The sequence below is a fragment of the Chelonia mydas genome, chromosome 16, assembly GCF_015237465.2.
Source record: "Chelonia mydas isolate rCheMyd1 chromosome 16, rCheMyd1.pri.v2, whole genome shotgun sequence".
Classification (NCBI taxonomy): Eukaryota; Metazoa; Chordata; order Testudines; family Cheloniidae; genus Chelonia; species Chelonia mydas.
In genome coordinates, this window is record NC_057857.1 from 16,460,566 (window position 1) to 16,473,147 (window position 12,582).

The 12,582-nt window shown below is 53.8% G+C and overlaps 1 protein-coding gene across 2 annotated transcripts; it reads right to left on the minus strand.

The window, feature by feature from the left end:
• Positions 1 to 1,220: 1,220 nt before the first annotated feature.
• Positions 1,221 to 12,304, minus strand: SLC2A6 (solute carrier family 2 member 6). 2 transcript variants are annotated; one of them, XM_037879947.2, is made up of 10 exons: positions 11,743 to 12,304; positions 9,557 to 9,719; positions 8,693 to 8,899; positions 7,571 to 7,670; positions 6,531 to 6,742; positions 5,977 to 6,129; positions 4,452 to 4,560; positions 3,991 to 4,173; positions 3,360 to 3,505; positions 1,221 to 1,918 (listed from the first exon to the last, which is right to left on the minus strand). In XM_037879947.2, exons 1-10 carry the CDS (start codon positions 11,841 to 11,843, stop codon positions 1,754 to 1,756), a joined length of 1,539 nt encoding a protein of 512 aa, XP_037735875.1. In that variant the 5' UTR covers positions 11,844 to 12,304; the 3' UTR covers positions 1,221 to 1,753. The 2 variants fall into 2 exon arrangements, with proteins under 2 accessions (XP_037735875.1, XP_037735874.1); XM_037879946.2 differs by having other exon boundaries at positions 1,221 to 1,989; positions 11,743 to 12,291.
• Between the last annotated feature and the right edge of the window lie 278 nt (positions 12,305 to 12,582).

The window sequence follows — 12,582 nt, forward strand, 5'->3', positions numbered from 1 at the left end:
CAAGTGAGAGCTGCAGGGAACCCTTAGTGCTGGGTCACACTTAATCAAACCCGAGCCAGTGCATGGTAGATACGGGCCTGAGCTGCAAAGTTTGGGTCTGGATCTGAAATTTCCTGAAGTTCAGAGGAGTTTGGATCTGGAATTCTGGTTTTGACCCATCTCTACCTTCTACTCATCTGTCCCATGCAGTGTGAAATGTCTCATCTGGTGGGAGTTCCAACACTGCCCGTGGGGACCGTTCTCCAGCCTAGTACAGGAGGTCTCAGTATTAGGAAACCTTTCCTGATATCCAGCCCAAATGTACCATGTCTTAATTTCATCCCTCTGCTCCCAGTTCCAGTGCATTGAGGCGTACTAGTAATGGAAGGGAGCAGGCAAGTCAGTGAGTCATCTGCGGATACAGTGTTCGTGTGGCTGGATGAATGGTTGGACAGTCAGTCCAAACCTGGGTCTTTGCTGTTCTGGAAACTCCAAGCTCCTTTGGTATGGGCTGCCATTCAAAACCTTTACAAGCTACTTGCATGGCTGTGTTTAACCCAGGGATAGTGTGGGTATTGGCTGGTGCTATAGTGAGACCATCAGCCTGCAAGAGACTGGGGTAGCCCTGTGGTGATGTTGCTGAGGATGGTGGTGGCAAGGTGTTGCTAACCATGTGTAGCTGAAATCTCAAAGATGGGAGGGCCAATACATCTCCAAGAGAGGCGTTCCCCTGCCTCCTTCAGTGGCTGAACATGGGAAGAAAACCAGCTCTCATGCCCACTTTGTTAGAACAATCCCTGGCAGGAGAAGGACCTGTCTGTAGCTACAGCAAAAGTATTGTCTGCACCTAATGTGTCTTCCTGCAGTAGGGCAGCTGCACTAGCGCTGAGTTTTTGTTTCTATTCCCTTTCTTTGTTCTGTTCTAAGGGTCCTTTCTGTGTGGACTGCATTTGGTCTCACTCCTGTTTATTAGGCATCTGGTGTAATGTGCATTTTTAGCAATAAAATGTGGCAGCTTTTTATATGAAAAACTCTCTCTCTCGCTGCCTTTTTTGAAATCACTGTGCTTGTAAGACTCCAAGTGACGCTGCACAAAAGAACGGGCGTTTCCCTGGTGTGTGTCTGGGAGCTGTGCATTGGGAGGGGTCATCAGGACAGCATGGTCTCCCGCAGTGCAGGGTGCTGCCCTGGAGTGTTAGAGCCTTTCCTTACAAATCAACGTGACGTCTCATGGCCCACGATCATTGGCGTCAAAACCACTTTATTGTTACAACTGCATGAGGGGCCTTTGCCAGCCCACCCTGGGCAGTGGCCAACAATGTAAGCTCTTGTTTCAAACCCTGCTTCCCCTGGGCTGCTTTGCTCTTACAGGCTGTGTTAAGAAACTGCTGGTTTTCTCTGGTCCACAGACTCTTGTTTGTTTGTCTTTAAGGAGCTCTCTTTACATCCAGTACTGTGTTGGAGCTGGTATTGTTATGTAGGTTAAAATTAGCAGCACAGATAGAAATTCCAGGTCGTTAACATTCTGTCCAGAGACCAAAGGTCCCTTAGACTAGTGTTGAGTGACTCATGAAAAGGAGGTGAAATTCCAGTGTGTGATTCTCAAAGACAATGGTTCCATCCAAAATTAGACAGTCACCAACAAGCCTGCATGCCTGATGTATGCACACCTTATTGGCACAGAGAAAATGCCAGCACAAAAATTTTCTTGTCCCCTTGCATGTCAGATTTTGTCTTGAAAGCTCAGCTGAAGGGTGGTGCTCCTAAAGGATCCTCATATGTGGTTCCTCATAAAGGATCTCCGCCCAGTCCTGAAGTAGGATTCGATTTGCTCCAGGGATCGGCCTTTGGTCTCTGGGACACAGCAACCTGTGAAGATGAGGTTCCCTGCGCAGATGACCGCAAAGAACAGGAACGGGACTTCAAGGCCGAAGTCTTGCTGGAAAATAGGACAAAGTGCCCGTGTGACTCGGGAGCCGAGAGCCATTGAAAGAGTGGGTCAGCAAAATACTGGGGAAAATGAAGGGAAGCGGTAAGTCGACACCTTCCCTCTGTGTCCTCAGACATCATACATGGAGAGGAACATAATGCACAGTGAACTCATTGCTAGGGGATGTTGTGTAGGGCGAAAGTACAACTGGGTTCAAAAAAGAATGAGAGAAGGTCACGGAGGATAGGTCCAACAGTGGATATTAGCCAAAATGGTCTGGGAAGCACCCCATGCTCCGGGTGTTCCTAAACCTCTCCCTGCCACAAGCTGGGACTAGACAGCAGGGGATAGATCACTCAGAATTCCCCTGTTCTGTTCACTCCCTCTGAAGCATCTGGCACCAGCCACTGTCAGAAGACAGGATACTAGGCAAGATGGACTATTGGTCTGACCCAGTATGGCCGTTCTTATAGACCTAAGGATAGTCTTGGGGTTAAGGCACGGGCATGGGGATGTGGGGGCAGGAGATATGAGGTTGGTTCACAGCTCGGCCACTAAATTGGTGTGTGGGCCTGCACAGGTCACCTAATCTCTCTGCATCCAAGTTTCCCCCTCTAATGTGGAGACAGTGAGGCTTGTTTCATTAATATACTTAGTGTGCCTTGGATGGAAGGGGCTAATGGGAGGCAGTGTGGTCCAGTGGATAAATCACCAGGCAGGGAGTCAAGACAGCTGGGTTGTATTCCCAGCTCTGAAGTGTGACCCTGAGCTTCCACTTGCTGCTTCTCCATCTGTAAAATGGAGACAGTGACACTGACTTTCCTTTGCAAGACGTTTGGAGACCTCCTGGTGGAAAGTCATATGTGGGCCAACTAAGTGTTCATGTGTCTGCATGAAGTTCTGGAGGAACTCGTAATGCCAACCCCAGGTATGATATTTTGGGGCCTGAAAAAAGAGATTTAAAAAAATAACAATAATTTTCAGGTTCTTTCTATTGCCTTCTGGTGTCTGGGCCTCAAAGTCGCACTCAGGTCATGGTTTCAAGCTTGGCAGTGCAATCATGAGGGCTAGAAATATACTTTAAAAAACAAAAGAAAGCTGAGATTCTCAGGTCATCACCTGACTCCAGGAGCTGGGGCTTTAAGCAAAACACCAAATATCGCAAGAGTTGCGATAAAATGGTGTGAGCGGGCAAAGCTACCAATGCCTGGATAAAATAGGTCTCATCTTTGTGCTACAGCTCTCCTGACTGTGCTGCCTTCCAAGAGTGGTGTCCCTTGTCCGCGTCCCTGACAGGATTGGCTGTCTCTGCCATATTGCTCCCACGGGGTGGCAGCCTTGGAGGGCCTAGCACCAGTTAGAAAAATGATAATAAATAAATAAATAAAGAGCCAACCCCCGAAGGCCTCCCTCAGGTCAACCTCCGCGTGCCGCCACGAGCTGTACCTACCACGACCAGCAGGAAGAATCTAGTCAGCGCAAAGGCTGTGAGCCAGCTCACGAGGACACAGAGGCCTGACGCCACCCCACGGGCCTTCAGAGGGAGGATCTCTGACATCAGCAACCAGGTGATGGGGCCCCAGCCCATGGCATAACCTGGTGGGAGAAAAGGGAGAGATCAGGGGAAAAGCAGAGGACCATAGTGGGTAGGGAGTGGAAAAGTTCCCTGCCAATCCCTGACCCATGACTGCTCCTATTTCCGTTTCAACCAGCACTCTACCAAGACTAGCCGGTCTTCAAAGTGAGGGATCCATCTTCACATCCAGCCCTTGCTGATTACAGCCCCCTAAGTGGTGGCGATATTCATGGGACAATATATGGTGGTGATATTCATGGTGATATTCATGGGACATTCACTGTGCCTCTGATCCCCTCCTCTGCCTATGCCGTTGGTTCCAACACCCCAGACCTCTGAGGGTCTCCACATAAACACTGTTTTTCCCGAGAAACATTTCCTTCCTGCCCCAGTCCCTGCCCCAGCATGGAACCTCCCCAGCTCATATCACACCGGCCCAGGTTGGTTAGTCCCGGACGGGGGACACCTCTGCAGCTGGAATATGGATTGTAGCTTCGGTTCATACCCATTATAAAGAGCATGGTAGCCACCAGGGGGATGAGGGTGATGTAGCCGGAGGGCTCTGCAGTAAGGCTTTCTGGACTCACTAGGGTCCCATTAACGATGGCCATGGTAGAGTTGTGAGAAGGCAGCGACGTGTAGTGGATGTAGAGCCCCAGGATCAGGTTTGAGGCAAACATGATCCCAGCTGTTAACAGAGCGCAAGAATAAAGAAACAAAAAGGTGAAATGAAGAGGTGAGGCCCAGTTTTCCCCCCGTGGAGCTCCAGCGAGTTCCATGGAGTTATGCCTCCTGGTTTACACAGGCCTGAGACCGGGAGTCAGACCCATTGGTGAGCTGTGTTGTCCCACTCTGCTCCAAAGGAAACGAGCCACTGGAGCACCCCACGGCTGCACCATCGCATGAATTAGCATTCGCCCAGCACCCCGGGAGATAAAACTCTCTGGAATTTGGGGCTAGACATACCTGATACGAAGAGAAGAATTTTCCTCCCAGCTTTGTCCATAGAGACAGCGGCGATGAGCACAGACGCCAAGCGAACTCCCCCTACGATAGCTGCATCGTACTCCGGCTTCTACAGTAAAAACAAACAAATAATCAAATAGTAGGAAAGCGAGAAGCAAGATCTGAGGCAGTACAGGTTCCTGCTTGCATCACCTTCAGTCGTAGCCGTGGAACTTAGCTATTGTTACTTCTGTGAAAGCCACAGTAGAATGGTCCCTTTAGTTAGATCTAATAAACCAGGCTGCCAACTGCCTGGGGTAAAGTACGACTGGTGTGTGTGTCTGTGTCCCACCATCGCCCACCAATGGCTGGCACATCAGATCTGCTGGAGTATGGGGCTGTCACCCACATCCTCTGAGGAATTTTGCCATTAGCTCCAATGCTAGAAGCCTGGGACTTTGAAGCTGAAGGTCCCAAGTTCTGTCCCCCATGTTCTGTGAGTGAATTTCCACTGGCAATCATGGAGTCCACTGTTTATGGCCATGGCTTTGGGACAGCAGGGGGCCAGACATGGCCAGAGACAACTCCCCCTTGGAAGCCTGGGGTCTCCCTCTCTCCCTGACTGCAGTGCACAGAGAGGAGGCTCCGCTTGGTGTATGATTTGCTCTACAGGGATAATAGGTTTTTTGCCTTTAACTCAAGAAAGGTTTGCTCTTCCCCACCCCAGTGCATGTGGGGAGCAAAGAGGAGAGAGGTGGAAGGCTTGGCAGGAGGAGTGAAGAGGGCTTCCGCGATGGGCAGGGTGGTGTGAGTCAGAGAGCCATGTCCTGTCCAACCCAGCATTGGACAGAGCAGCAAAGGGGAATCTCTCTTCAGCCCTGCCCATGAGTTGGGTTTGATGCAGGCACCCGGCAATTGCCACGGACGTTTTCCTGGGCAGAATGCACTTGACTGGAACTGGGACATCAGCACTAATGCCATTAAAATGTTCTGTAGCAGACTGAGGTGGCTGAACGGGGAAGCCATCCTGCCCCCAGGGTAGGGCACAGCTTTGGGGAGCATTGGCCAATACCCCAGTACAAATACTTTGTGTTTACTAGAACCCACATGCCCCTCACCCCCCGGTCCATGCCTGTGCCATTGGGGATGACCTGTGGAGCCTCTCTAGGCTCAGAATGACAGAAGATGACACATGCTGGGCCTACAGTTTGCAAAGTGACTAGTGATTTTGAGCATCTCAATTTATTGGTGCCCTACCTGAGACTCCTTAGAGGGACCTGGTTTTCCGGGGGCGGGTGCCTTCTGTGCAACCAGCCCCCTTTAAGCTGTTTCAGGTTGGGCCCCCAAAATCACTAGTCACTTGAATATCTAGGCCATGGAGCAAAGAGCCATAGGATGGATCAGAGCAGCTCTGAAGAGGGGGGCTATCGGGTTCAGTCTCCTGCAGTGGGGCCAGTACCCGAGGCTTTAGCTGAAAGTCAAAACACTCTCCGGGTTCTTATATGATTGACCCGAGGTGGAAGGTCAGGTCCCTTGTGGGACTTACCAATATCACAGCTGTGCTCTGAAATATCGACTGCAAATACACCAGGATGGGGGTGACGCCCGAGAGCTGCTGCAGGAACCTCATTAGCACCGCGATCAGGATTGGCTTGTAAATGAATGGGTCCTTGATCTCCGCGCAGGAAATCCGTCTGCTCTAGACACACAGACAGAGAGCGGAAAGGTAAACACGCGTTTGCACTCATGGGGCCAGATCTGGCACGTAAAGAACAGAGCAGGTGAATGGTGAGAAATCCTGGGTCGTTTTCATCCCTCAGTCTCTAAGCTCTGCTCAATGGTGGGGAAGTCTCATTACCCCGTTAGAGAGGGGAAGGTGATGTGCCCAAGGTCACACAGCAAGTGTGTGGCAGGGCTGGAAACAGAACCCAATTGTCCTGAGGCCCCATACTTTGGGCCACTCTGCTTCTCGCAGTCAGGCACACAGGGTAATGCTTACCGTCCATGGGAGCTGGAGGGGGGGAAAGGAGGCTGTGTTTCTAATGTTCTTTTGTATGAATTCCCAGCATGCCCCAGTGCAGAGGCCCCATCCCACCGCACCTGTTGCCTCACGCTTTCTTTGATTTGCTCAAATTCCCGGCGGAAATCCGTGTTCTGTCCCCGGAGCCAGCGCAGCACCCTGACCGCCTCGTCGTTCTTCCCCTTCGAGATGAGGAAACGGGGCGAGTTGGGCATGAAGCAGAGCAGGATGATCATAGTGAGAACCGGCACCTCCCCAGCCACGGCCAGCCAGCGCCAGGAGAGCTTCAGGCCTGCAGGAAGCAGCGGCAGGATGTTAAAGGCAGGGCTGCCCAGGAAATGATCTCCCCACCCCTTCCCTCCCCCCCAAAAGTTTTGATTCAAATAAAAAAATTGGTTTCATTAAAAAAATCATTTTTTGTGTGTTTTCATCAAAAAAAACTAAACATTTTCAGCTATTGAAAATTTTTTTGTTTTTCAACAAAAGCATCAAAATTTGGGACACAATGGCCATTTTTCATGAAAAATCCTGTTTGGAAAAGCCATTTTCCATCAGAAAAAGTGTTTCAGTGGAAAAGTTTCAACCCACTCTTGCTAGACGGCAGCTGGCTAGACCTTCCTTTCTCTGCAGGACCCCATCCCAGCACTCCCAACAGACCAGGGGCCCATCGAATGTGGTGTCCTGCCTCCAGCAGCTGGCAGCACCCAATAGAAACGGAGAAGAGTTCCTCCATGGCCAGCTGTTCTGGGCTGCACACAGTGGTGGAAATAACCTTTCTTCGTTCTTGATGACGCTGGGACTGAGGTGCCCAGTCATTGTAGTAGCAACTTAATTGCTGCAAATCTACCCACACTGGGCATGTGGTCATTATCTGTACCCATCTGACCGCTGGGGTTTTCCCATGTCTCCTCTGTAGAGTGAAGAGTCAAGACTCAACAGTCTCCTGCCAAGATGCTACTGCAATGCACGCTCATCCCTTGTGGTGACCTTAGCTGGGTGGTCACCCTAGCTTCTCCTGGAGTTTCCACTAGGTTCTACCTCTTTTCATTCACATATTCATGATTTGCCCAGTGACCCCTCAGAATACGAAAGGAAAACAGTCTCTGTGGTGTGTACTTGCCCAGGGCATACAGGATGAGGGAGCCAAGGACAGCCATGATCTGAGGGCAGGCGCCCAAAGCTCCTCTGACCCCAGGGTGAGAGATCTCGGAGATATAGACCTAGAAGAGAGTAACAGGTTATGGGGCAGGAAGGGGTGTGCGTCACTCCCCAAACTCTGCAGCGTGCCTGCCAGGGGCGTCCTGGGAAAAGCCAGTGGGAAAGCAGGAGCACTGTTCTAAATGAAAAAAGAAAAGGAGGACTTGTGGCACCTTAGAGACTAACAAATTTGTTAGTCTCTAAGGTGCCACAAGTCCTCCTTTTCTTTTTGCGGATACAGACTAACACGGCTGCTACTCTGACACCTGTTCTAAATGAGTCGTCTCTGTTGTCAGGGCAAGAAACGGAGCAAGGCCACAGCCCGGTTATTTTCAATCTTGCCCAATTTCTGTCTTCCCTATTTTAAGCCACCCTGAGCTGATATTACTGTCAATGCATCCTGCATGTAGGAGGAAGTAACTGTGGTGAGGACGGCAGCACAGGGCAAAGACTGGCTCTTCACTTCTTCCTGTGGGCGTGCGCATCTAGTGGTGCGGAAAGGTGCCGACTGACAGCTTTCAGGGCCTTAGTTCTCTCCTTAGCCAGAGCACAGAAACTGCCCCCCTCCCTGCCTCCCTGCGCCTCCCCCAGACTCGGAGGAACCAACTGTGCAAGTCAGACGGCAGCTCAGTGGTCAGGCCCATTCAACGCTTGACTTCTCTGCAGCGATTGCCAGGAGGGGCATCCCTGGGAGAAGCACCCAACTCATTGCACACAGGCTGCCCAATCGCCACAGAGTAATAGGGCACTGCGGGTTCGGTGCCCGGCAAGGGAGGTCACCTGTGTCCCATGACCAAGCCCCGAGCAGGCACCTGACCCTGCTGTGACGTTCAAGGCCGTCAATTACTATAGCAGCAGTAGGGCCTGGTTATTGCATCCCAAGTCCCAAGGCCTGGCCGGGGTAACCTCGACAGCGGATTAAATGTGGAGCCCCGTCTCCAGCCCGTGGACGAACTTGCTGCCTCGGCTAATGCCCCAGGGAGGGAGGAGCGGAGGGGGAGAGGCAATGAGCCGTTGCCCTGTTAACTCATTGACGCTTCGTTACCGGTATGGATGCCGCCGTCACGCCGCCTGCGTAGCCCGTCAGCAGCCGCCCCAGCAGCAGCATCCAGACTCCCTGGGCACTGCCCATGAAGGCGTATCCGACGGCAGAAGGGACGGCTGAGAACATGATGCTCAGCTTCCGACCCAGGCGGTCATTCAGGAGCATGGCGCTGAGGCCTCCGGCGGCAGCTCCCAGCGTGAACACGGACTGCAAAAGGAGGGTGCGTGGGAGGTACATGGCGGCTCTGTGCCCTCCCACAGCAAGTCGGGGGGGGGGACGGCCTGGCCCGAGTGACCGGAATGGCAAAACTCCCGTGGATTCCCAGCAGCCTGGCTCTGAGTCACTGTCAGATTTGCAAACCTCTCTCTGGTGGAGCTGCTGTCTCCTACCAACCCTCGTTCGGGCCTTCCTGTGTATCCTGGCCAGAGCCCTGGAAGTTTCCTCCCGCCCTGACCGCCATTCCATTCCTTCCCCCGTCAGAGCCCCGCCATCACCAGCCACCTGGTGGCGCCCTGGAGCGACATACGCACATTTTGCCCTTTCACAGTCACCGGGGCCTACGGTTTCAAAAGCGCCTGGTGACTGTGGGGGGTCTCACTTTTTGGGGGGGCCCAACTTGAGATCCCTAAAAAGGGAGCCTGATTTCCAGAGAGTGCTGAGCACCCACCCTCTGAAAAATAGGCCCTTCAAGGGGTCTCGGGTTGGGACCGACTAGTCCCGTGTGGAAATGCAGGGCTCTTTAACCCAGCATCTCCCAGCACGGGATCGGCATAAATCGCCTCTCGCAGCTCGGCTGCCATGTGTGTGCCGTTCCCCTCAGCGGGGCGACTCGCCACGGAGGCAGAGGAAAACGCCCATTCTTACCCCAAACCAGGATTCCTCCACCCGGGTGATTTTCAAGGCGGGGATGTTGGATGTTTCCAAGGCAGGGATCACAGGGGACGTGTAAACCAGCGCGTACCCAAAATTGAAGTTCCCCAGGACGGCAGCGAAAGCTGCTAGAAAGAGCCGCTTGTTTTGAAGGGTTCTGTGGGAGAAAGACAGGACAAGAGATGGAGCAGGGAAGAGAGGACAGGTGTTTGGGGGCGGGGGTGGTTGTGGGTGTATTAAGCTAACATTTCTCTCGACAGAATAAAGAATGAGATCAAGCCCTATTTATCCCAAAGGATTTTCCTCACTAGGCTCCCAGGCACTTCTGTTGCCCCACCCCCAACCCCCGCTTTACCTTTGGGCCCCTCTTTTCCAGGCCTCCTTGATTTTGTTGGTTACAGATTCTGGAGCATGTGGGTGGAATGGGCTTGTCAACGGCCTTTTTGCTGTGTGGAGCCCTGAGCGGCGCCTGGGGACGGGGGCGCATTATACACGACATTATTATTAATGCATAACTGTAGTCCCTTGTACATAATGGGCCCATGTGTAAGTGTCCCCCCTTTAAGCTGTCCCGTTGTGAGTGGGAGACCAGGACTTTGTGGGTTATAAGGGTGGGGAGGGGGGCAGCTGGAGACTTCAGGCAGGTTGGGCTGTGAAATATGAGCCCTTCCAAAGTCAGTGAGGTCTTTAAACCTGCTTTTCAGGTTCCAGGAACCCTAATGTACCCGAGGCTGAAGAATGCAGAAGTGGTGGTGGGGCTGCCTCCATGTGCACTGCAGTTCCTCCGTTCCCTTTGGCAGCTGGGGAGGGGGCTGTCTGGGGGCAGTTTACCTTTTGAAAGCTGGTAAATCGTTGTTTATTATTAGTTCCGGTGCCCAGGCGCGCCCTGGGTAGGGGCCGTGCAGTCACAGAACACAAAGCTGTCACTCTCCCAGAGCGGGACCCAAACCAGCCTCCCACCCCAGGCCAAAGCCCACATCTGCCCAGCTTAGGGTACATCGACCCAGCAAACCCTCCCCGTGGTAGCGAGTCTCAGCGCCCAGGGCTGGTGCTGGGGAGCTACAATTCGCAGTGTAATCATTCAGGCTCTGAGAGCCTCCCCTCCCCGGGGGGTTTCAGAGCCGCGGCACGAGCCCAGCAAGCCGGAGTCAGTGGACCCAGGTGCTGAGCCTTGCTGCTGTGGGTCTGTTGGTACGGTGTAGACGAGCCCAGAGATGCTTATCTGGCCCCCATTACTGTCGTGTGTGAGCACCTCACAGTCCTTAGTGTCGGCATCTTCACAGCCCCCCTCACCCGCCCTGGGAAGCAGGGCAGGGCTTTCATCCCTGTTGTGTTGACGGGCAGCTGAGGCAGAGAGAGGCGAAGTGACCTGCCCAAAGTCACACAGGATGTCTGTGGCATAGCAGGGACTTGAACCCAGGTCCTAGGCTACAGCCCTAACCACTGGACAATCCTTTCTCCCCCTATAGCCCTACCCCCTCTACACACACACAAGCCCACGCACCCCCGGTGCCCTTAGCATTCAGCCCCACCAGCCCGGCAAAGCCAGCAGTCCTGGTGTCTGGCTCATCTGAGCAGGAGCCAGCCGCGGAACAGAGCTCTGGGCGCTGACTGCTAGGCTCCGACCTCCCCGTGGGCACAGGGCCTGTCGCAGTGGGGCCAGACAGAGGGGTGTCCCGGCCATTCAGGGCCATCTAGCTGTGCATGTTGGTAGCCCAGGACAGCGTGTAAGCGGCTTGCAGTTCATCTCGCCCCCCCCCCCGCAGCATTCCCAGCATAGCCTTGTCGATACCAAGGGAGCGGTGCCAGTTTGAACCAGCTGCATCTGTTACACTCAGTCATTGTTTCTGGTCTTAAACTAAACAGCGAGCTGTGTGTGGCAGGGCCTGGTTCTCAGTGTGTGCGTACAGCGCCTGGCACAGCAGGGCTCTGGGTCCTGCCTGGGGCTCCGGGTGCCACTTGAATACCAATGACTCAATAATGGTCCCGGACAGTGAGGAGTAGATGAGGCCTTTCTCCCAACCCCACTGAAATGGGCACAGGCGGGGAGAGGAGCAGCCCCAGTACAGGTGTATCACTCCTACATGCTCCTCTCTGAGAGCAATGGCCACACCTGGGCTCCCATCAGTCAGACCCCTGCCCCCAGGCACAGAGCGCAGCGGGGCGAGCCCAGCTCCTACCTGATGTATTCCCGGTCCAGCTGGTGGGCATCCCTCTGAGGGAAGGTCTGATACGCTGAGCTGGGCGCTCCCAGGAGCGGTTTCTGTAGGCTGGCATCCATGGGGGCGACTGTCCTTGTCTCTCCAGTGGATGGGCAGCGCGGGCTGCAGGAGCCACCGTCCCCAGCGGGTGTGATGCCTCTGCAGCTTTCTGGGCTGCTGCTAGCTTGGGATTGTCTCAAAGGGACAAGCAGGAACAAAGTCGAATGAAAGCGAAAGAGAGCGAGAGATGTGAGGAGGCAGCTCAAAGCCTTGCTTAACCAGTGCAATCTGTGCTTGTGTGTGAGCGGCTGAGCGCCCCAGAAGAGGAAGCTGGCTGGGGCCAGGAAATGTGAAAGAGTGACAGGGAAATAATCACCCCCCCTCACCCCACCCCCACTGCCACCCCATCCCACCCTGTCCTCCACCCTTTCCTCCTTCAGTCACCCACTCTTCCTCCTCGCTCACTCCTGAGCTCACATGCCTCATCATGTGGCCCTGTCTCTTCCCCGCACCCTTCTTGTGTGAGAGACAGAGAGAAGGGGAGGGCAACTCCCCTGGGCGGCACGTGGCCAGGGACAGCTGGCATGCCCCATGTGGCATAGCAAGGGGAGGGTGGCATGTTCCATATTGGATGTGGCAAGGGGAGCCTGGCATGCCCCCTACTTGGGGAAAGCCTCCCCACCAGGGCACCTGGTGCCTCTGTCAGGGTGTGGCCGGTGCAGCCACATGGCTCGGGCGGAGCTCTGGTCACAAGCACAAACTGAAAGACTGAGATCGATGACCGATACAGCGAAACAGGACCGATGAGCCGGGCGGGAC

Bases quoted from the DNA above. Each gene is read 5' to 3' on its own strand.
- SLC2A6 (XM_037879946.2), bottom strand. From the start codon at position 11,843: ATGGATGCCAGCCTACAGAAACCGCTCCTGGGAGCGCCCAGCTCAGCG. The intron at 8,900-9,556 runs GTAAGAATGGGC...CTCCTTTTGCAG, and splicing joins TGGAGGAATCCTGGTTTGGG to TCCGTGTTCACGCTGGGAGC. The intron at 6,130-6,530 runs GTGCGGTGGGAT...CTGTGTGTCTAG, and splicing joins AAGAAAGCGTGAGGCAACAG to AGCAGACGGATTTCCTGCGC.